At 47.2% G+C, this 22698-nt stretch overlaps 1 protein-coding gene across 1 annotated transcript in view; it reads right to left on the bottom strand.

Annotated features, from left to right (window-relative positions):
• The window catches only part of mtss1 (MTSS I-BAR domain containing 1), a 69009-nt gene that overhangs the window by 40746 nt on the left and 5565 nt on the right, over positions 1-22698 (bottom strand). The window contains exons 2-3 of the mRNA XM_048254313.1: positions 17511-17572; positions 15004-15077 (exon numbers count right to left, since the gene is read on the bottom strand). Of these exons, the coding sequence (XP_048110270.1) occupies positions 15004-15077; positions 17511-17572 (136 nt within the window). The remainder of the gene's footprint in view (positions 1-15003; positions 15078-17510; positions 17573-22698) is intronic.

Below are 22698 nucleotides of genomic sequence, written 5' to 3'. Positions count from 1 at the left end.
TTCTCTCTCTCTCTCCCTGTCTGGTGGCTCTCATTCCCCTCTCTCTGCACTCTCTCTTGCTCTCCCCAGCTGCAACCAGCATCACGCCTCAGACAGGCCTGGTCCTGCTCTCCCCCACACCAGCGCTGACAGCACACAACACCCCCACCCACACACACCCCTAAACAAGACTGGGAGGAAGGAAGGAAGACAACAGCAGTGAAGGAAGCCGGAGGTGTTGAGAAGCTCTGACCCTACCTATCCCCTTCCCTTCCCATGCCACCCCGCTTCTTATTCAGGGGGTTACTGTTTTGTGCTGAGCAGAGAGACTAATCCTCCACCTGTTTCCACCCACCATAATTGTAGCCCCATTGAGCAACAACACCGCCCCCCCTTAACTATTTTCTGTTTACTGTCAGTCAGTTAGTGACTCAGTGAGTGGCTCTGCCTCCCTGCATACCTCAGGGTTCGCTAAGGGGAGGGAAAGTGATCTTACCGGTCAGGGCTGACATTTATACATATAGCGCCACAGCAGGCTATTGCCTTCTCTTCCCTCCAAAGCCATTTCAGCTTCAAGGACTAACTGCTATGAACTGGGCCCTCTGCACTCGTCCTGTGCATACAGTACAGCTGGAATAGCAATCCATTCCACAGGTCATTGTTATGAGTAAATTGAAGTGGAGCTTATTAGTGTTACAAAGTAAGTGTGTGTGTGTGTGTGTGTGTGTGTGTGTGTGTGTGTGTGTGTGTGTGTTCTTAGCTGAAGAGCCTAAGTCAGAGTGAAGCTGGCAAAATGAGCTGGAATGTTGTCCACTTGTACGCTTGACATGTCTCATCAAATGCTCCATTTCTGACTCAGCTCAATAGGCCTGCCTGGGCTATTAATAGCCACAAGGGTTGGATGGAGAGGGCTGAGCCAGAAAAAAAGAGCAGAATAGCCTCACCGTACCTACTGAGCTAAAAATCTAAAAGCTAACCACCTGAGAGAAAGAGGGAGTACCGTCAGACAACTAACAACATTTTTCTACATAAAGATGGACAGTATGCATAGATAGATTGATACTTTATCAATTCCAAAGGAAATTTAAGAATATAGCATTAGGCTATGTATTACTTCCGTGAAAATAATGGCCTCTACAAGATCCTTTTGATACATTATCCTCCTTTTTAACGGCAGAACATGGGAAACAATAGCAGCTGTTGTTTAGCTGGAGAGTGTGCAAAACGTTGGGCCTACATCGGATACTTGAGGATTGGCGGTTGCATTTTAAGGCGCTTTCCATTGAAAAGGTTGTTTAAAAAAAAAGCAGTGTTGTGGCTCCTAGCATAAAGGCCTGATTGAGGGAAATGTGTCCAGTCAGTTCACGCGGGCGGCCAAGGTGAACTGGTCAGATTCCAAAACTCACACTATGACCCCCAAAAACCCAGCATATCCCCTGCGCGATGGCAAACCTGACCGGTCTATTCCAAGTCTTGTATGTTGTACTGTGCTGTGTAGTCTCGTTTGTGTGTGCTATATGACCATGTGTCTGGGGCCAAATCTGAATTTCCACAGGAGTGGACGATAAAGAACTCTATTCTTTTCCAACTCCGTTTCAATCCAGTCACATACGCTATTGGGGGAGGGAAACTGACACGTCTATCCCCCTTCATAGCATTTCTTCCCCTTCTTTGCGACCCAAAAGGAAGCCAGTCAGGAGGGCTGAAGGGGATGAGTGTGTGTGTGTGTGTGTGTGTGTGTGTGTGTGTGTGTGTCTTAAATGCACCATTTCAGGAGGCGTTGTGAGGTCCACAACCTCACAACACAACCACAAGACACATTTTCCTACACTGGGGCCATTAGCTCATAATGTGACCATTGACTGGCCAGTGACAGGGCAGACAGGACAGTGCACACACATACACTCACACGCACACACACAGGAGACGCTAGGGTACCTTTCATCAGACCCTGTGGCTTCCCTCTTAAAAATAGCAAAAAGCAAAACACACACACACACAAAAAAAAAAAAAAAAACTCGCTCTTACAAAAGATCCCTATATTGTGAGAACTCCACCAAATGAAGGGGTCCTTGTAACACTTTTCCGTCTCCCTCCCAAGAGGTGCGACATGAAACTGTCCCCAGCTGAGGGTCTGCTCCAGGTGTGTAGGCCGAGACTATTCTGGGCTACTCCAGAAAGATAAGCCCGCTCTTGCTCCTCTGGTTACTGGCCTCCAGCGATCTCCGTGTTAATTTGTCTCTGGCTGTTGAGGGGAGCCTCCCAGGCAATGAGTGGAACATCGCCAGCCAAAACAGCCAGTGACCTGGTTTACATTTCACAGCCAAACACAGCTCTGTTTCTTTTCTAGCATGTCTGGCTTTCCTGATCAATACCAGGCAAATTAAACCCATTATGACCCCTAATGCTTCATCTTTAGTGGTCGCTGATGAAAAATGTAAAAAAAAAAAAATAGAGAATGCAGTGATCGCATAATAAACTAAAGAGCATTTTGTAAATGAGTTATGAGACAGGTTCGACTATCTGCCTAGTAGCTTAAGCGATTGTATTGATGTCTTATTCTCTGCGTGAGAAAAGATGAGAAAAATGTCAGCGTGATCATTTAGAGGGGGAGAAAACTGAGTCTCTCCCCTTTTACGTGGGCAAGAGGAAATTGCTGTCTCCCTAGTTAGAGTGTTTAATACCTGATGTCAGAACATGACTCTGGAGGCAGAAAAACAGAAAGAGATGGTTTAGAAGACCCTGTTTCCTTGTACATGTTCTAAGCTACTGCAGAGTATAAATAACCATTAAAATGCTCAAATACAGTATGAAACAGATTTATCTATACTATAATACTATATTATAATGACTAGCCAACATATTGGCAGGAGTTTTGAGACGATTGCTCGGTCTGTTTTTCCAGAGCACTGACGCAGGAAGATCAAGAGCATTATTCTTGAGCAGACCTTTATAGCCGTGCGCCAGCGGAGCAACCCCCAGCCGAGAGGCCTGTGGAGACCTAGTGCACCTGTCGGGCTCCAGCACAGCTGTTTGAAACCTCTTGGGATCGGTGCCTGACACCCACACACACACGCGCACACACACACAGCAATCATGGAACTGCACTCCGCCATCATGAAAAAGAGCCTGACAGACTACGAATACGGAATCTACCAGCACATCATAACAATGCCAATGTACTGTACCGCAATATCAGAACTAAACTAAATTGGGACACCCAACCCAAACATAGAAGTGCACAGAAAAGCCACAAAAAAAATGAAACATTCACACAAAGACTGCAACACAAAAAGGACACGATGCAGTCAGTAGCCAGATTAGCAAGCTCTAGCTGCAGCCCAGCCTCCCGCTGTGTCCAAATCTAGATCAGCACGGGCTTGTGCTGCCAATACAAAGCAGCTCCTCCCAGGCCCACCATCTCATCTCCCCTAGGCCCTCCACACTGCGCCTCAGCCCATGCCAACCCCCCAACTGGCACCCCGAGCAGAGCCTCAGACAGCATGGACACAGCATAGAGACGGGCACACTTTAAGGTGGCATCACAACCCTATGCAATGTGAAATGGCATTGCCTTTCAATTCAATTTAATTAAATTTCAATTCAATTCGCTTTATTGGCATGGCTGCAAGAGTTACAATGTTGCCAAAGCAGTAGTTACATCAAAAGAATTAGCAATTAATAATAAGAATAATAATAATAATAATAATAATAATAATAAACAACAACAACAACAACAATTGACATGGACTATAGAGAACAATAAAAATAAAAGAACTGGCATAAACTCTGGGCATAGAATGGATAAGGAGTGGACAGCCTTTTTAAAAGACAAGGGCGTCTTGCTGGACGTGCTAGTGTTGATGACACCCTTGGGGGAGGCACGTTACATACTGTCTGGAAGGGAGCGATTCCCTCGGCATGTGGTGCCAACATCGCGTCCTCAGTGTCGGATGAGATTGAGCTCACGGGACAGGTGAGATGTGGGAGTGGCAACAACAGGGAAAAGCACTTTACTTAAACCTGGGGGTTCAGCTGGTGTGTGTGTGTGTGTGTGTGTGTGTGTGTGTGTGTGTGTTCTGGGGGGAGAGGAATTCATTAGGCACTGTGTTGTGCTGAGTCAGCAGTCAGGGGTCTGCCGTATGGAGAGGACCTGATGGACAGCAGCCAGGTGACCGCTGCATGAAGCACGAGGCCAAACCAGTTACCCTACCCCCACATGAACACACACACACAAACACACACACACACTCTCTCGCTCTCTTACATCTCACGTGTGACCTTCAGTAGAGGTGGAATTGCGCATCTAAAGTAGAAGCTACATGCAGCATTAACCACTGTGAAACCCAGATGAAGGCAGTCACACACACACACCCAGTAGAAGGCAGTCTCAAACACACACACACACACACACACACACACACACACACACACACACACACACACACACAGTAGAAGGCAGTCACGCGCACGCTACAATAGCTAGAATAGCGACAGTCATAATTAGTTACATGGACACAAGGTAGGATGGTGTGAGTTCACACTTTTGCTACATATATCACACACACACATACGCACGCGGCTCCCATGTTGACCGTCAGGACCAATGTCATTTACGCTTTAAGTTAGCCTTGAGACATGTGAGTTATGTATGTCTCGCCCGGGCTGAGGAGGAAGGATACTGGTCTGTAGTCAGGAAGCCCACCAAAGCTCCTCTCCTGGAGCTCCTCTCCTGTCCAGTGCTTTTAACAGCCATCTGACAGACAACACCACAGAGACAGAGAACCTCCCGAGCCTTCCGGCAACGTCTAGAGGCCTCCCAAACATAAAAACAAACACACGATAAATCATTGTACACATGACACACACACACACACACACACACAGCATGCACTCCCACACATGACAAATCATTGTACACATCACACAAACACACACACACAGATCAAAGCCATCCCAATTTGGTGGTAGTGGTGGTGCTGATGGTGGGGGAGGGGGCGGGGTATAGAAGGGACGTTAAGTGGTGGTGTGGTGGTCAAATCTGGTCCTTAAACTTCTTGTCTGCGCATGAGAGTCTTTCAAAAGAATAGTGTGTCATGGTGCCTTCCCACAGACCATCCTCCTTCATCCTGATTCCCCAGGATGATTGTTCCACTCTGCCCCCCCCACACACACACACACGCAGGCGGGCGGGCTTGAAGGCAGAGTGGAACAATCTTCCGTAAACTGGCTCCACATGGCCTGGCTCGGGGGAACTCCGACGGGGAGGACTCCAGTGGAAGACCACACCACTCTGACCGCATTCCTCTCGGCTTTGGAAAACGTGCTGCATCACTCCCAACACAGCCCCTTTCTCAGGCCTTCCTCTGGGACACACTCATCCACACACACACAAACACACATAAACAAACCAGGGGTTCCAAAAAAACTGAATGCTTTCAGATCAGGAGCATGCTGCACTTCACAAAGCAGGGACTAGCCCATTGGGCACATGGGCATCTCTCGACGCTGCCTTCACTAAGCTGGGAAATTAAGAGGGACTTCTTTTAATAGTTAGTTCACAGAACTGGGACTCTCCACACAATCTCTCTTAATGATGACCACAGTTCTTTTAGCTGAACCACACAAATCACACCTCCCCAAAAATGGCCCACACGATAAACAAAGGAGACGGACATATCCAACATGGCTATGGGCTGAAACATAATGGAGACTGTAATTTAATGACTAACATTTAAAGAGCACAAATTGAATGACATTTCTATTTCTAATTGCGGCTCAACTGCTTCCACACAGAAGAGATCACTGAGCATTTCTTCAGCCATACACTAACATCACTCAGAAACACGCCCGCCGATTGTGCCATACACAGTTTACTATCTGGGATTGTCCTGTAATCTCTTTGGTAAGTGCTGGGAGTATTCTGTATGGAACACTCTCTTGCACAACTTGTAAACACGTTCACAAGCTGCCCAGTCATGTGTGTCAGGCGAACATCACTGGCGATAGACTTGTGGATAAGAGAAAAGCTGTTGTAGGCTTATATTCTTGGCTCCAGGGGTAGTAGGGCCTGAATAAAATATGACGGTGCCCATTCACTGGACTGGTTGTTTAAAAGCTGTTGCACTGCTATCTCAAAGGCATGTTTTCACTGCTAGCCACAGGCATTCTTCCCCTGCTTATCAACAAAGCAAGGTAATGGTGTACGGTTGTTGCTGTCAATATTAAAGCAGCCCTTCAGACATCTGAGCCTGTATCAGTTGAAGGGGGATTCTATCAGAAAATAGAATAGTTCATACGCCATTTCAGTGATCCTGTGTGGACACCTTGAATGTCTTAAGCATGGCAGGAGAGCTCAGGTTAGAAGACGAGACCTGAAGGCATGGTTCATTGCATAATTATTCAAGCTAATGCAAAACATTACCATACAAGCATTGAGTAGCAATGAATCATCATGGTTGCCTGTTAGCACAGGAATCTATCATACCCGCCGGGTGGACAAAAATGGACATAATGAAACTACTCTCCATCATCACCTTCTGCAAATCATTTTCAAAATGTTCATTGGTCTAGTTCTATCTGTATTATTTAATTGGCCTCAGTAGCTCTGTAAGCCCATTAAACTGGCTGATGAAAGCGCACAGTAACTTTCGGAGCTGTGAAGTCCACATAATGGTACCGCTGGAGGTTTGTAGGGCTGGTGTTGAGTGTTGGAGTGGGTCGCTGGCGCGAACGGCACCCTCGCCCAAAGATTAAACAAACGCACAGAGCTCGCCACGGCTGTGCCCACATAGCTCCCTTTGGCACAAAGGCTGCCACTGTTCACCCTCCACCTCCTGGGCACAAGGGTCCTGTTCATATACTCCCATGCAGGCGCACACACACACTAGCTACCCTCCATTTACTCAGATGAGGGATGGAGAAGCAGTCTGGAATCCGTGGCCTGACGTCACACATGTTTGCAGACTGTGCTTTTTCCTTTCTCCTTTTAAAATACCACAACATTCCAGACTTTAAGGACACAGCTTTCACCAACATTCAACAAGATCACCTTTTCCTAGCGTCTCCTTTTCCAAGTATCCTTGGAAATTATACATGTCTATCCTTTGTGGGGATATGCTTAGAGTCAATGAGTAGGCCTAATTGTGTTTAATAATGGTGAGTTCAAAATAACTGTGATTATAATTTCTGTCACAATTGAGTCGCCCTAGCTGTTCTCCTATAGTGCTGAAGAGCACAGGCATGAGTCAGCCTTCATTCCAGTAGCTCCACCACCCTCCAGAAGAATTTGTTAGGCTCATTAGAAGGCCTATGAGACTAGCGGGTCATGGCACGATCATCCATTTATCTCAACCTCCTTATGGCCATCAAAATGATTTTATGTGTGTGTGTGTGTGTGTGTGTGTGTTCATTCAGAACCATTATATACTGCTCTTCCCTCGTGCTGCCTACATCTCATGAAAGTGCAACAGGAGCCGTGTTTACGGTCTCCAGATCCCGTGTGCCAGACAGTGGCACCCTTCTCACCCCTATGTCCTTGAGGCTTGTTTGTGACGGTGCAGGGCTGCTGGTGTGGAATAAGGAGCGGAGGTGAGGCGGGAGCGGGAGAGGGAGGGGGAGGAGGAAGAGGGTGTGTCCATGGGGTTAGATTATATAACCACACACCTCCTGCTCCGAGGCAACCAGTCATAAGGAGTCCCCGCACGTCTCTCCGCACATAATACCGCTGTATAGTCGGGAGCAGATACAAACATGTGAAACGGCGAGATCAAACCCAGACGAGCTCTAGCCCGGGGGCTCGCGATGATCAAAACAGAGCAGCTTGCACGTCTTGCGTGCAATTAACCAACGGTGCCAGGCAGGCAGGTCTGCTCATTGTAAATGGGGGGGGGGCGATGAGGATAAGGCGATGATTGGTGGAGCATATTTGTGATTCTTCTTCTTAACCATTAGTAACAGTTTCCAAAACATGTTCTAGTCTCACTGCAATAAGCAACATGCCACGAGTCTATAAGCAGTTTATCCTGTCACCACTGTAGACAGCTACCTTTTAACAGCCAGCCAGCGATGGACTCGAGAGCGCAAACACCAAGGACAACACATCAAGGAGAAGCTGTTGAGAGCCGTGGAGCCGCAGACCCAGACTCTAGCTCTGAAATGCAGCCAACGAGCGGGAGCGACACACAATTGCTCCGTTTGGACACGTGCCGTCACCACCACTTTAGAGAGAGACAGATAGGCAAAGCTGATGTGGAGGGGTGAACAGAGTCTGTCCGTCTCTCTCGTGTCTCTCTCTCTCTGCCATCCTATTCCTTGTTTACATCGAGCAGGAACATACCACTCCCCTGACCACCCTCCTTTAAATGTTTACATTTCCACATCTTTAAATGTATACGTATGTATATGTATATTTCCACACGTGCTATCTAAAGAAGGTGTGAACTTCTAGCGTCCGGCTTGTTAATACAGGCTGAGCCCTTGTCAACGGCATGTGCCAAATACACAAGTCATTATGAGCACGCGGAGTCCAAACAAAACGTAATCAGACGGTGGAAGACGTAAACACTCTGGGATTGCTGCTTACATTCACATTTATATTTAGCCATTTAACACAAGCTTTTGATCTACGCCAGCTAACAGCATAGCAAACACGCACATCCATCACCGTGTGAGCTTGCTTGGAAATAAGTGTCTATCTGGCCTTGAGAGAGAGCAACAACGGCTTCCAGCCGCATGTTTTTTTTTTTTTTTAGCCCCGAGAAGTCAAGATTCATTGGCGTGCTGTTGGCTACAGCAAGAGCAGGCAGGCGGCTCGGCACATGATGCGGAAAAAAAAAAAATCCGCTTTTCAGTTATGACAACTGCTGGATTGGGACAGATCAAAAATAACTAGCGGGAGTGGAAACAGAAGGAGAACACAAGCGCAGTCACAAGATTGGGGGGGGAAGTGGACCCGCAGGGCGGCAGAGAGCGGGGCATGTGGACGGTGTCATCCCAACATGAGTCACCCTCAAACACAATCGTGGTGAACATACAATACCGTAGGAGGACAATGAGGAAGTGTGAGTGAAGACACACACACGCACACACACAAAGAGGAACATGTAGTGCAGACGGAAAGGGTGCCATCCCATCCAGTGCAGTTTGGGTAGTGTACATGGGCCAGCTGTCCAGTAGGGCACGAAATCTCACAGGGGGAGGCGGGGGTGTTCTAAGTGGCAAGGTAGCAGTGGAGGCTGAGGGGGGGGGGGGGTGAGCACACACAGTTTGGAGTAGAGAGAACACAAACACACACACTGGAAGTCACAATGGTCCACAGTGCCCTGTGAGAATGACAGAGACCACAAACACTTTCCTCGACTCTAATCCGGCTCTGTCTGGAATGTGTGCATGGGTGTCTGCAGCACAGGGGTCCCTAGTTCAGGGGAGGGGGCTTTGCAGAAAGAGACAGACAGAGACAGAGACAGAGACAGAGAGAGAGAGAGAGAGAGAGAGAGAGAGAGAGAGAGAGAGAGAGAGAGAGAGAGAGAGAGAGAGAGAGAGAGAGAGAGAGAGAGAGAGAGAGAAAGAAAGAAAGAAAGAAAGAAAGAAAGAAAGAAAGAAAGAAAGAAAGAAAGAAAGAAAGAACTCAGCTGTTCAGGCAAGCCATTCCCCCAAAACAGGTGCGGTACCAAAATGACCATCTCTCTGAAGCTCACACCACACAAGCGCTTTGGCATCTGCTCTGCCACACAACGCTGCTCCTTAACTAGGTGCTGCTGTCACTATGTCAACTGCTGTGGCTTAGGTTTCTACTGGCCTGCTGGTGTCCCTTACACACAAGGACACTCAAGTCTGTTACGACCCTGTGCCTCTTCAGGCCTTCTCCTGTCAGTGCACGGGCAGGGCTGGGCCTGGTTGGGCTAATGCCCTCATTGATTACACCTATGGTTAGGGTGGGGCTATATAAGGGGTTTCCTATCTCTCTCATTAGGCACTTTTCTTCCTTCTTGCAGGCACTCACTTTGATTCTCTCACACTTGCACTTTGCTCTCTCCCCTCATTTCTAACTCTACCTCTCTGTCTCTGTCTTTAGGCCTACTTCATCTAGCTTCTCACATACTGACCCTCTTGGCATCCATACACGCACGCCACCACTCCCATTCATTTCCCCATAGACATTTTGCTATTAGTAACCTTGCGCTTTACTTTAATAAATTAATATATTTGGTTTGAACCTTGTCCCTCTTTATATTTCGGTCTGGGAACGAGCCGGCCGTAACAAGTCTGATTTATGCCCCTTTTTCACATGAAAATTGATCCGTCCATTTCAGACGTTGATCCATTTTGTCCATGGCCATAAGCTTCCAGTCAACGTGCAGAAGAGTGACTAAATGAACAGAGAGCACGTTCAAAAGGCCCTGTAGTGCAGATCTGCACAACACTGAGCGTAGTTGAGCTTTTAGCTTTTAAAGAGCGAATGTTTTCTGCACTAAAAAGTCCTGTCACAACATGCCATGTGCGCTGCTTTGTGTCTACAGCGGTCTCCATACAAGTCTAAAAAAACTGAACAAAAGGCATTACTGCACATAATAAAAACTCTTTGACACGCCACTTCTTCATAACGGTCTTACGAGTGTCTGGCCGGCTGGCACTGGGATGCAACGGGGCGGGTAGCGGAGGTAATGGCCCTGGCATCGGCTGGCACCGTGCCCGGCCGAAAGACTTAATAAGGACAGGAAAAATATCACTTATCCAAGAGGTTTCACATAAATAAGAAGCATTAGGTTTATCAGACTGGAAACAGAGAGGGCTGGTTCCTTTTCATTATGCGGCGCAGTAACAAATGAGTCCATCCAGCCGCCCGTATTTCTTTTATTTGTCCCATCAAAGTGGAGATGAATCTTGTCCGCCGCTGAGGGAGTAACTCTTTTAGATGGCTGAGCAGGCTGGGAGTGTTGGAGGCTGGACTGTAAATCCACAGTGACGAGTGGAGGAGGAGGAGGAGGAGGAGGCCTGACCAGCACTGACTGTGACTACAGAATACAGGCCAAGCCATCATCCAGCGTGCCACCATCAGTCTTCTCCTCCAGACAGCAGAAGAATGCTGAGAAACCGTGAGGAGCAGACACTAGGAGGATGCTGGCCAGCTGCGGTCACTAACAAAAAAGAAATGGCTCGTCAATAATGAGAGCGCAAAACAGGAGAGAAGTTAGGGAGAGACAAAGAAGAAAAAATGATGCTCTACAGTCCAGCTGTTCCTACTGAATCATACGCTACATCCAAGGGGGCTAGGGGGGCTAGACCAACTGGGGCAAAAAGAGAGTGGACGAAGTGGATCAGAGGATTTTCAGGCGGAGGCTGAAGTGGAGAGGAGACCTCTTAGACCATTGAAAGGAGACCTCTTCACCAGGGGAAAAACAAAAAGGGATGAGGAGGGAGAAGGAGGAACGTGACAAGAGATGCTTAAGATGAAGAAGCCCCCCCCCCCATCCCCCACCACGTGAACCAGTGGTGTGATGACTTCCAAGCAACCCAGCATGCACGTGTGGTCAACACTCTCAGCCAGGCATTTGCTGTTGCACAATCAGCTTCTCAAGCTGACCGCTGCTCTCCTGGTAGATGGCCATTTCAACACGCTGAGTGCTGACAGACCCAAAAAACCATAATCACCCTCTACTCCTCCACCCCACCCCCGCCCCTGGACAAGACGTGTTCAGCCCCCCCTGCCAGAAGTGCCTCTGGATGGGCGGGTGGATCAATGGCTCTGACTGATAGGCTGATACGGCTGAGGAGGCTCGACTTGCTGAGTCAGCAGGGAGATGGGGGGAAGGGGGGGGGTCTGTAGTTGATCTGATCTGATTTCAAATTCACAAGGTTAATAACAGCCAAGTGAATGACGAAGGGCAAAGCCTGCTGATCCCACCTCTCTACCCCTCAGACCTTGTGATCCGATCCCCTCTCGTCGTGAGCTCTTTGAAGACACAGACCTTGAGGGTGGGCCAGAGCGAGTGCAAGCATAAAGCCCAGTGAGTGCCGCTGCTGAAAGGACGTTGGCCGATCCATCCACTTCAACATCATGTGGGAGGCTAGCTACACAAGAACACGCTGGCAGCCCTCACATCTTTGTCAGCCAAGCTGGGCCCCAAGGTGAAATATGACTATAACAAAGTACTTCTCAACCCTAGGAGGCATTCTCTAGCCTGGAGCCTGTGCAACTCTGCTCTAGTGCCTGACTGTACTGCTTGTGGATGGAGCAGGTTGATCATGAGACCCACAAGACTTTAAACGGAGGATTCTATAGGTTTTTTTTACAGGATCAAAGACACCCTGTAGTGCAATGTGGTACTTTGGTTCATTCTGTCTTGGGAAGACAGAATGAAAACACACACACACACACACACACACACAGGTTACCATGGGAAACCTTTCCTTTCCCCAGGCTGCCATCCGTTAGGAGGAGCTCTGCAGCGGGCAAGGCTGAGCAGGCAGCCATGTTGGGACAGGGATGGGCGGTGGGAGCCTGGATCTGAAGAGAGGTGCATAGGGAGAGAGAGAGAGAGTGTGTGTGTGTGTGTGTGTGTGTGTGTGTGTGTGTGTGTGGGGCAGGTATTCTCATTAGAGGATTACCGAACCCTGTGTTCCCAGCCACAGGGTTACACAAAAACAACACTCATATATGCAGGAGTATTGCTGGCTCGGTGTTCAAGGGGACTTGTTTTTCCCCCCTTTTCTCCAGAATCCCCTGTGCGACAAAAGTCAGCCATGGCCAAGATTCACACAGAGATGAAGTGAGAGTTTGCAGTGTTTAAATAGTGATGTGCACACAGAGATGAAGTGAGAGTTTGCAGTGTTTAAATAGTGATGTGTTCTCTTGGTGCCACAGTGCGGGACCCAGGGCTTCTCCAGGTCCGTCCTGAAGCCCACCCACACACACACACACACACACACACACACACACACCCCCACACACACACTATGTCCAACCTGTTCGGAATGGACACAAGGAGCCAGTTGTGGGGGTGTGTGTGTGTGTGTGTGTGTGTGTGTGTGTGTGTGTGTGTGTGTGTGTAAACAAAACCCCCCAGGAAGCACTCAGATTTGCAGAGCAGTCTGTTGTAAGGGCACACAAACCCCTCACCAGCGTGAAAGCCAGAGCTTGGCAGCGTTTACACAGAGAGACAGGGAGAGCAGGATTGGTAAAAAAAAACACCACCAAGATGTGTGTGTGTGTGTGTGTGTGTACACAAAACTACACAGCTACAACAATGAGCCCTGTCTGAGGTGAGGGGAAGGTAACAGTGTTGAGGTAATAGGGGTCATTTGGATTTAAACACCAGAAATGTTGTTAAAAGTGACGATTAGGGGGACGCTGTGGCGCAACAGGCTACTGTGTCCATACCATTTACGGGTCCAAGTGCCCACCGGGACCCAGGTTTGAGTCCGACCTGCGGTCATATCCCGACCCCACCCATCTCCCTCCCACTTACGTCACTATTCACTCTCCTATCTGAATAAAGGCAAAAAGCCCAACAAATATACTCAAAGAGAGTGTCTATTAAACAGATTTTGTGTTGGTTTTCAAATCTTTGTCTAAATTAACATCACACCGCGCTGTTCAAATCCCTCTCATGCTGTTGTTATCTGGCTGACATTAGACAGAAACACAAAAAAACAAAACGTGAAATAAAACCTGTCGGACTCCTCAGAGAGAGTAACTGAAAGTACAACAGATTTAGATATCTCTGCTACGTCAGTGTCTGACTGAAGAACAGACAAAAATCGCTATCAATAATAGAGCAGTGCAACTAGAGCCTAACTGATAGAGAGAGAGACAGACAGAGAGACAGAGACAGAGACAGAGAGAGAGGAGAAATGGAACAGACAGAGAGAGAGGTGGGTTGTGGGGGATTGATAGTGACTGAACCTTGCTGGTGAACTCCACTGTTGGTTCATGCTGGTTTTTAACTGGAAGCACATGAGACAGTCTGCACCAGAGTTGAAAAACAAGCTCAACCTCCTCTCCGCCAACCCAAAGGCACCACCCCTCATCCATAACCCCCCTTTCCCACCCCCTCCATGAGGACCTCCAAACACACCCGTGTCCTAACTCCCCTCGCCGCGGGCCCAGGCTGCTTCGTGCCTGTGTGTGCCAGTCTCCCCAACAGCCCCTCCGCCCACTCTGCCTTCTGCCTTTCCCTGTCTGCCCACAACTCTCTCTCTCTCTCCCCCCCCATCTCCCTACTAGCACACTACCCAGAGGGGTGGAAGCTGCACAGGCTGCTGTGCTTGTGTGTGTGCTATGGTGTGTCAATCCCAGCTCCACTGCACTCACAGATGTTGCACTGAAACTATTGGATGGTTCATCATAAATTAACTGAAACTTGTTGAGTGTGTGAGTGTGTGTGCGTGTGTGTTTGGTTATGTGTTTGTGTGTGCTATGGCATTTCATTTCCGAGCTCCACTGCACTCAAAAATGTTGCACTGAAGCTATTGGTTGGTTCATCATAAACAAAATGAAACTTGTTGAGTGAGTGTGTGTGTGTGTGTTTGTGGTTATGTGTTTGTGTGTGATATGGCATTTCATTCCCTGGCTTTACTGCACTCTATAAAAAGCTGAACTTGATTGGTTGCTTGGTTCGGCGTTAAATTCTCCAGGTGAGGGAGACAACCGAGGAGTTCTCACTAAGCTCCGTGCCTCCCTCCCACTCGCTCTACTGTACTTAGCGGGAAAAGGCAACACAAACTAAAAATTCACAAGAAATGCTTTGAGGACGACAATGCTGCTCTACTGGAAAGACTGAGGTGGTGAAACTGGGATGGGAACCAACACACACACACACACAAACAAACAAACAAACAAACAAACAAACAATCACTGTGTTTCACTAATTCACGGATTGGAATAAACGCAGAGACCAAATTTCTCCTCACAGGATCAAAAGAGTATATACTTACACACACACACACACACACACACACACACACACACACACAATTAAGCAAACGCCTAACCGTACAGGTGTCCAGCCCATAATTTCTTACCTCTGGTGCTGGTTGCCATGTCAGCCACCTTCTGGAAGGCATCTAGGAAAGAGCTTGTGACAATGATGGTTGTCCTAGAGGAGGGGGAGCGAGAAGGAGAGACAGACAGACATTGTGAAACATTCAACCATGAGAGCTTAAGTAAACAGTTGTCTTTTTCAAATGGTGTCCTCCCCAAGGCTTTCATGTCAAGCACTACACTGACATGTCATGAACTCCTCGTCTACCACACGCTCTAGGAAAACAGACAGGAACTCTATTTGGAAACAGCCTATTGGTGCCCTGCACAGAGACCATTATGAGAACACTGATGCAGTTTAGACAAGGGTTCCATGCCATGTGTGTGAATAGCCAAGAGAGAGAGACAGAGAGAGAGAGAGAGAGCGCGTGTGTGTGTACATTGTAGAGAGTTAGGAACACAGCCTCGTTTAAGCCCCGAGTACAGGTCTTCCTTGCTCTAGATCTTGTGTCTAGACTTCACACACCCTACAGTCCCCATCTTGGGAGTCTGGAGGTCATGACCCCTCTCCTTTTTTTCCACTCCAAACACCAGCACACTTAATTTAACATGTGATGTGATTTTCCACCACCTTCTTTTTTAAAGAGGTGTGCATGTGTGGGTGTGTTTATGGAGAAAAATGTAACCTCTAAAGTCCCCAACGACAAGTGAGGGGAGGGAGAGGGAGCGCTGTGTGTGTGTGGTGGGGGTGGGGGGGGGTTGGTAGAGGGAGGGTGAATAGTCTAAGAGGGTGCCACCAAGTTTTCATTTAAAAACCCTTTACAAATTCCCCTGTGTAATGTCTACATACTCCCTGGTAATAAAAAAACATTTTCTCCCAAGGACAGGGCCATCCTACCTGAAAAGGCATTATGAACATCAACAACCACTAAGACATGCTAGACGTCATAAGCCACAAATGACACAGCCTTTCTCCCTTCATACAAGTCTGCATGTGCTTTCTCTGGTAGCTGGAATCTTAAGGACACCATTTTAATTGTATTCATAGAAATAGTTGATGATTTTTAGACTAGTTTCATTAGGCCACTCATAGTCCACATTAACTCAGTCAGAGTAAAACAAAGGAACACTTCTCGGGGGGGGGGCGGAGGGGTTATATGAAAGGAAGAGTCAGAAAGGCTGGTTTGTGAACTTGTGAAACATGAGTCAACACTGATGTGGGGAGATGAGGGGAAGTGTAGTGCAGCACACACACACACTTCATCACACACACACACAAAGCTGGCAGGGTCAATGGGGCCATTGTGAGGAGCTGAGCTGGAGCGGGGATGAGGATGGAGATGGGGATAGCAGGGCAAGTCTACCTGAGAAGTGTGCAGGTATTAGGTGAGCTCCAGCACAAAGCCCAAGGGCTCTCTCCACTCCAGTGACCCATATTAGAGGGGCCCAGACCAGGTGCACACTCGGGGCTGGGGGTTTAGGCTGTGGGCTCTGGGGCATAACTATGCTCAGGTTTAAGGCTATGCTGCTGGAATGGTCCTAGGACTAGTGTTCACCTTCTCTAAAAAACACTTTATGTGAAACCATACTGAGGCCGTCCTAGGACTAGTGTTCCTTTTTTTGTGAGTTTTTAGTTTTTTTTTTGTTGTTTATAGTTATGAAACCCTACGGAGTTTGTTTCAGGGCCTGTGCTCACCTTCTTAGAGAATGTTGTTGATGGTTCACACTATGGGTTCTATTAGAAGGCTAGATGTGGGCGTCAATGTATTTACTTTCGTTTTCTAAAACAGGTATGTGTGTGTGTGTGTGTGTGTGTGTGTGTGTGTGTGTGTCACATGTTGACGTTAGGCCTAGGTTGGGAGTTTTGTTTCAGTACTTCTCAGCAAGTGGCGTTGGCAGTGCCCGTCATTCCAGCTCTCTCTCCCTGACAGGATGGCTCGACAGTCGGCACTAATTGGGCGTAAGCGCAGCGGGCACTCTGATGTTTATCAGCTGAAGTGGTCCGCGGGGAGGGTCATTAACCTCACGCTCTCTCTCCGCTCCCCCGGGAACAGTAGACGGGACAGTGGCCAAGAGGACTGCTGCAAAGCCAGTGGTCTGAAGCCAACTCTCGCTCTCTCACTTTCTCTTCGCCTCTTTTATAATATGTTCTTCTTTGCTCTTGGCTACGCTGACAGTCTTTCAATCTCAACTTTAGCCAAGTCAAGAGCTGACATTCCTGACTGAAAAACCCATTTAGGCTACGTTGAGGAAAACACTGTTTTTACAATTATGAGTCAGTAAACCTTCATCTAGTGTCTATGAAAAGAGTCCCTTTAAAAAGAATACTTTACAAAAAAACTTTAAAACCCTCTAAATGCAGTCACTACAAGTTAGGCCTCAAGCCGTTCTTCTAAAACCCAGGTTCCCTGTGAAAATTCGAGTCTTGAGGAAATAACAAGGTGTAAGTCCAGCCTGAGGAACTCAATAAATCTGCTTACTTCCTCTCAACTCCAGGTCAGGAAAAAAAGGGCATTACTTCCAGTGGCGTGGCCACTAGCGCTCTTACCTCAGCTGGGACTGTAACTTGGCTCCTTTAGAGACAAAGTCCTCCCAGGCAGGGTAACTGGCCTGCAGAACAAACACAGAGAGGAGCAGGGTCACTTCAGGGGAAACACAATAAATCATTATGCACAGTCCATAGCATACATGTTTGTGGTTAGCATAGATTGTTGTAATGTCAGACAAAATTGCATTGTCTTTTTTTTTAACAACAGTTTATATTTGAATGATTCACTTTGTAACCCAATAACGAGTATGGAGGAAGACAGTTGGCTTGGGGAACTGAACATGGGCTGAGAGATTCTGTGGTAGAATTGTAGGACTGGAGCAACCTCTGGGGGGGATGGGGGGAGGTATTCCAAGTGGGTGGTTTGTGGTTTAGGGACAAACTTGGGTTCTTAACTCAGAGTAAGTCATAAACCTCCAAATAGAGGAGCTCTGTGTCTTCATTCTAGCAAAACAAAGTGTCATACCCCCCAGGTCTGAAGACTGATGGCAAACTTAAACCAGCAGACATCCATACCCTTGGCATATACTGCCTTTAGAATGTCCAGTGGTGTTTAAAATGCAGGAGATTTTTACAAAATGAAGAGAACATGTATTACATAATACCACAATGCTCGCATTCAGTACACAATGGGCACAACTTATGCTACATGGCAAATCAACTGAACCCTGTAATCAAAATAACTGTATGTGCCACTCTCAGAGCGACAGAGACTCATACGGGTGTGTGCATTAACATTAATGTTTACTAGTATCCATTTCTGCTCACACAGCACAAGTGGGACAACTCCAGCCTCCTAAGGCTAGACTGGGCGAGAAGACTGGGAGAGGATTAATGCCTCTTAAAACAAGCCAGGGCTAAATCCCAACTCATCAGCACTCCCAAGCTGTTGGCCCCCGCTGAGCACAGGCCCACACAACGCCTGAATTAAACACATTAGCCACTAGTGGATGCTAAACAAAATGTCCCATACAGGTTACCAGTCGCCATCCTTTAAAACTGACCAACAGTAGAATCAACTTGCATTCTTTGAAGTGTCTTTTAAGTGAGTTTATGCGCCAAGAAGTTGATAAGTGTTATGATAATAAAGACCATGAAACACTTATGTGATGGCATAGTGCTGGGCGGTATGACCAAAAATGTATATCACGGTATTTTTCAAAATTCTTACGGTTTCAAGGTATAGGACGGTATTTTTTTCCCCCATGCATAATCAAATGTTCACAGCATTTTCTACAGGTTGAGAGAGGAATGGCTGCAGTACACTGACTAAGGATGGTCTATTTTACTGTCATGATGTAGAATAACTCCACACTAGTGGTAATGCAGTTTTGCATGGCCCCAGAAAATGATACTGTTTACAAAGAGCCAATCATGATTCTAATCTCTGCTAATATGCTTACTCTGTCAAATAGGCCTATCAGAAACATGCCTTATTGTTATTGTGTGGTTTACATGACGTTAGTGGTAGGCTAACTTCATGTGGATGTGTCTTGTTAGCCTGCCATGAGCTGGTCATTAACAAAAAAGTTCGTTTTGGTGCACTGATGAGTCAGGATCATTTCTAACTAGCCAGCTAGTATTGCTCAGTGCATGTCTATAACATGCTTTACTTGCTACCTGGATAATTTCAGCGAATATTCTTCAAAGAATTCTTATTCTAAAGGCGAGTTAGAGTAACTAACAACATCACCTACTAGCCAGCTAGTTACAGCTGTTTTCTTAATAGAATTTTCGTGACTGTAAATCCAGAAAGGGTTAAAGCGGAGCTAGTAATCAAGGATCTTTGGTAAATCCCTTTCAATGCAGTATCCCTTAACGTTTTTCCTTAACTAAAGAAACAATTTAAGGTATTCTGTGCAACACCCTTAAATAAACCCCTTACCTAAGGAGAAATTAAGCCTTAAGGGTCATACTTCAGGGGAAAAACTTATGGTGTTTTGTGTTTACCCTAACTATGCCTCGCAGTGGCACCATGCGTGCGTATGGGGGGGGAAGTCCCGTCTGCAACACTGTCGCGCGGCGCAGCGTTCCAAACGTTGTGTAATCAAGTACACCGGTATGGCGGTATATTAAAAATTCATTTCATAACGAAAATATACACCGGTATACGGTGTGAACCGGTATACCGCCCAGCACTATGATGGCAGAAGTCAAAAGCCGTGTCCTAGGCTTGGAACAAACAAGGGCAAAGTAATGGAAGGGCATTGCATACAGGAGCCAATCTCAAGGCATTTGTAGACTTCCTCATACAGACTTCAGACTGAGAATGAGTTTGAGGTGTGTGTCCTACGGCCAGCCCTGTGTGTTGCTCGGTCTGCTGCTAAGCAGAAAGGGTGTGTTACTGTACGTGTATAGTGGTGGTGGCGGTGGGTCGGGAGGTGGGCAGGGGTCCACAGGGACTCCTGGGACTTTGTAGAAAGTCACCCGCTTTCACTCGCCCTAATCCCCTCCACCCACCAAACCCCTGCCCACCCAACCAACGGGGCTAATCCCAGACTGGGAAGACGGCGCCAGAAAACAGGTCAGTGGAGCGCCAGGCCCAAAACGGCCATTAAAGTCACAGAGGGGAGGAAGGAAAGCAAGAAAGAGGCAATTAGAATAAGTGACAGGGAGAGAGGAAATTAACAGTAGGAGATAGACAGCAACATCGAGGCCTTCACCATTCCAGGCGTGCCAGCCAGGCCATGGGGATGGGGGTGGGGTGGAGACGCCAACACAAGGCTGGTCTTGTGTGACAAACCAGCCGGCCTGAGATGACCCTGCCTAGTTCCCAGGTGTGAGTTACTCACGGGGACGGCAAAGCTGCAACTCGGACTTCCAAGGGAGTGCTGTAAAGTCCTGATTTTTTTTCCGGTTTATGCATGGGGCGGATAATTAACATTTTGGCAACAGCCTCTGTGCTGCATCAAAATTTTGTAACTGTATGGACTTTTCCGTATCGACTGCACATGTGCATGCGAGTTTTTTGAAGCACCACCTCATAGGTCAAGAGAAAACATGATCTATCTACGCCAATTATACTTTTTAGCAGACATTTCATGCAAAGGGACTAGAGCACAGATGTACATATTCATTTGAGTGTTTGCTACCTGGAATAAATGATGGAAGGCCCCCTCATAAAAAAAAAAAAAAGTTATTTTATTTCATGCTTCAGACAATTAGATTACCAGCAACAGTATTTTAACTAGGTAGCATGCTTGTTTAAGATGGAGAAGAAAACCAGTTACGAAGTGGCAAAATCATTTAGCAGGCACTTCTATCCAAAACGACTGACATTTGATATTACAAGGGCCACTGTCCCCGGAGCAACTCGGGGTTAAGAGCCTTGCTCAAGGCCACACAAGCAGGGCACAAGGCCACAACTTCACAGGCTACTGCATGCTAGCCCAGCTCCTTAGCCACTACGTTACCACTGCCCCAATGACTTTTCTGCAGTGCAAAGACTGTTTGAATGACACAGCTTGTGCTGCTGAGAGACGTATCCGCAACAGCAAAAGGAGTATACTTTGGAGACACCTATGCGCAAGACCATATGACTAGGAAGCATACCGGGCCTTGACCAAAGGCTGGTTGTGGGAAAGGATCTGGTTAATTCAGACATCTTTCTTTCAAGTGAGTATTCATCCGCCCAGCTTGAAATCTCTCAGACATGGAAGGAGCGATGGTCGGGTGGCAGAGAAGTGTTGAACTGGCAGAGGCAGCTGTGATTTTCCATCTCCACTCCGGTACACAGCAAGGACTTCAGTCTGCTGGTAGCTGCTGGAAAGCTAACAGTTTTTTACCTCCTCCTCCTCCACACAAAAAGTGTTCTGTGTGGATGTTAACAAGATGAGGCAAGCAGAGGTACAAAGGGGATGATCAGTCGGGGTCGTTCTAGTAGACTTTGTTCTTTTGTGGACAACTCCAGACACTTGCAGGCCTCAAGACAAAAACATTTGACTTGTTTGTAGGGTTTTTCCCTTTACAGCTTAAAACACGCTTCTCCTGAGCTCCAGGAAAAACAGTTTTCCTCTCGTCCATGCAAGAGCAGCTGAATAATAAATCTGAGGAAACTGTTCCAAAAGCTGCTGTCGGTGTTTGCTTGCTCCTCTACACTGTTTTCCTGTAGATGGGAGAAACAGAAACCGGTTTGTTTAAAAAGGTTTGGTTCACGATTTCAGCAAAGTGAAAGTGCGTAAGCGCAGGAGATTGATTTCTCAACAAACTGTGGTCATCGAGAATGATTAGAAAAACACAGGCTGAAGACTCTGGCACTGGATCTGATTGGCACTGACATCATTATGACTGGGTGTTCTAAGCTCCAGCACCAGTTCTACTTTTCTGCTGTTTAATGGTCCAGTTCAAATAGCTTTTCTCTTAAGCATGTTTAAGTGGAAAATATGGCCTCTAGTTATTCTTGAGGGGAATGAAACGAAATGAGTAGAGTTGCAGACAGATAAGGATCGATTTTAGTGAGCTGCCATCACTGGATTCTTCCTTGAGTGCGATGGCAGCTGTAAACACAAGTCCTGTCTTCAAACAGTCGATGCATTGTTCAGCGTGTTGTGAACGTCAAGACCTTATTTAAAGGTAAGGGAAAGAGACCAATCAAACCAACATCCTTTCTTTTGGCTCCTTCTTCCTCTACTTTGAGGGGGGGGGGGAACTGACCCACAAGTTTGGTCAGTAAATGACAAAAGGCAACTTTGGGGACCCTTGGTAGTTTAGCAATAGCCTGTGAAACATGGGGCCCCGTAGACACATTCCCCAACCTTTAGCCAAATGTCTGCTAGCCAAGCTGATAATGCTCCCGAGTACGAGGGTTAGGTTCCCACCGTCAGCCAGCTCAGACTCCTGCTATGTGCAAATGCCTGAAGTCCTTTGTTAGAGAAAGGGATATTGAGTTTCCTGGTGCTCAAGTAGAAATTGTGACCACTGGCAAGAGTACCTTGCAAAACCTGACCTGGATGATGAGTCAGATAGTAGGCTAATTGTATTGAAATCATCTTCACCCCACACCCACTCATTTTCACACACCTGTTTTGATAGGAAAGTTGGATATGTAAATGTGAAATTAAATATTGCACTGAGCTGTCCGTATGTTTACATTCTTCCCTCCTAGAAATCTGGGTGGGAAAGGAAAGTAAGATGAACATGAACGAAGGGGTCTTCCGCTCCTGAGTTAGTCTTCCAGGCGTCGGGCCAC

The sequence above is a fragment of the Alosa alosa genome, chromosome 10 (assembly GCF_017589495.1).
Source record: "Alosa alosa isolate M-15738 ecotype Scorff River chromosome 10, AALO_Geno_1.1, whole genome shotgun sequence".
Lineage (NCBI taxonomy): Eukaryota > Metazoa > Chordata > Actinopteri > Clupeiformes > Clupeidae > Alosa > Alosa alosa.
This window is presented reverse-complemented; position numbering and strand designations above follow the sequence as displayed.